Source organism: Macadamia integrifolia, unplaced genomic scaffold, assembly GCF_013358625.1.
Source record: "Macadamia integrifolia cultivar HAES 741 unplaced genomic scaffold, SCU_Mint_v3 scaffold3523, whole genome shotgun sequence".
Lineage (NCBI taxonomy): Eukaryota > Viridiplantae > Streptophyta > Magnoliopsida > Proteales > Proteaceae > Macadamia > Macadamia integrifolia.
This window is the reverse complement of record NW_024869575.1, coordinates 1-1,956: the sequence shown is the minus strand read 5'-3', so window position 1 is coordinate 1,956 and position 1,956 is coordinate 1. Positions and strand designations below refer to the sequence as shown.

Below are 1,956 nucleotides of genomic sequence, written 5' to 3'. Positions count from 1 at the left end.
AAGCCTACTATTTAGGTGCCGTTTGATAACACTTCCTATTCCTGGAGAGTGTTCTTTTACAGAAGTGTTCTTTTTCGATTCCATGCTGTGAAGACACTCTGGGGGAATAGAAACAGCGTTTGGTAAAACTATTTCAGAAATGGCTTTAGAACAGGAAAAGAACAGAAACAGCGTTTGACAAACACTTCTATTCCTGGAGAGTACAATAACGAAAATTCACTTTTGAACAATGAAATCAATAATTACAAACATGCTATTGTGGTCAAATTTAACTTAAATAAGGAAATAATTTGTTTATGAAATTATATTTTAAAATACTATTACTTAAAGGAAATAATAAAATATAAACATAAAGAGTTTCCACATTTATCTTAATAAGAAAACAAAAGTCTACTATTCAAGTTTCTAGGAATTACAAAATAAAAATCATAGCTGCAAATAGGTGTCTTGAAATTTTATTACATAAACAATCAAATCAGGGGGTAACCCTTATCTACTGCCATCTGATTTGTAATTTGTATCCTTAGCTCATTCATCTGTCTTCCTTGTACACGTTGACTGCCCTGATGAATTGTAGTAGAAGTACTCGCAATATCACCATCTTCTTGTGACCCGTGAGCGTTGACTACCCTGACTCTCTCTTCATTAGGATCATAGTAGTCATCTTCCCCATATTGTTGAAAAAGTGCATCTGCTATTTGTTCAGATTTAATATAGTTATGAAGTCCACAACAAGCTATCACAATATAACTTTGGTAACTAAGTGAGAATTGAGGCATGTTTTTTAAAATAGGGAATCTTGATTTTAAAATCCCAAAACAACGCTCAATATGATTCCTTAAAGAAGAATGTCTATAATTAAACAATTCCTTAGTACTTCTGGGTTGTCTTCTTCCTCCATTATAATCTGGTATATGATATCTCTCTCCTTTAAATGGTGTCAAGTATCCATTCCCACTCGCATATCCTGAGTCTACAACGTAATACTTCCCTACAATATGATAAAGCAAGACATTAAAAGCATACACAATAATCATTTGCATACATGATAATTTGGGAATTGATATACCTTGGGGAGGATGAGGAAATCGTAAAGTAGGATCCTCTAGGGCTCTATTGAATACACGACAATCATTTGCACTGCCTTCCCAACCCGCATATACAAAAGTGAATTTCATGTCAAACGAGCAGGCACACATCACATTTTGGGTTGTTATCCCCTTCCGTCCTCGATATGGGATCTGTTTTCCCTTAGGAACTATAGCAGTAACATGTGTACCATCTATGGCACCAATGCAATCCTAATTAAAATAAAACAAAAAACCAACCAAAAGCACTATTATGTGAAACAAAAAACGATCATAAGTTAAAAAATGATGTAAACTTATTAGAAAGAAAATTGCCAATTTACCTTAAAATATGGCCACCATTTGTTGTTTGCAATTATTTCCATAGGAATCTCATCAAACGATGGGGCTTTGATATACTCCTTAGAAAGCTTAAGCACCCCTTGCAAGACTTTGCCAAAGTAATAGCTGACAGTCTGTCCTGAATGTTGGAATCTCTCCTCAACTGCTCTATTAGTAGGACCTACATCTGTTATTCTGAACATGAACATTGCCAATTGCTCATCTACCCTAATTTTGCGACTGTCTTGTAACCAACCACGATGTCTCATTAGTAGGCATAAATTTAAAAACACATGTCGTTCCATGCCAAATTCTTCGTAACAATGGTTTGCATGCCCATGCAACACCTCATGTACCCATGCTGCCCCTGTGAATGCACTATCCCTGCGTGGTTCTCTATTGTATAAATCGCTGGAATAATGATATTGTACTATCAACAATGTTGCGAGAATCAATTCTTCTACATCGTCGTCAGTAGAGGAGATTATTGGAGTATTATTGACATTTGCCATAACTGATTCATACAAATTATAAACTTGTTAATATC

General features: G+C 35.1%; 1 protein-coding gene across 1 annotated transcript; it reads right to left on the bottom strand.

Annotated features, from left to right (window-relative positions):
- Positions 1-408: 408 nt before the first annotated feature.
- On the bottom strand, positions 409-1,921 carry LOC122068187. Its single transcript, XM_042632058.1, has 3 exons — positions 1,412-1,921; positions 1,070-1,301; positions 409-691 (listed from the first exon to the last, which is right to left on the bottom strand). Exons 1-3 carry the CDS (start codon positions 1,919-1,921, stop codon positions 471-473), a joined length of 963 nt encoding a protein of 320 aa, XP_042487992.1. The 3' UTR covers positions 409-470.
- Positions 1,922-1,956: the final 35 nt, after the last annotated feature.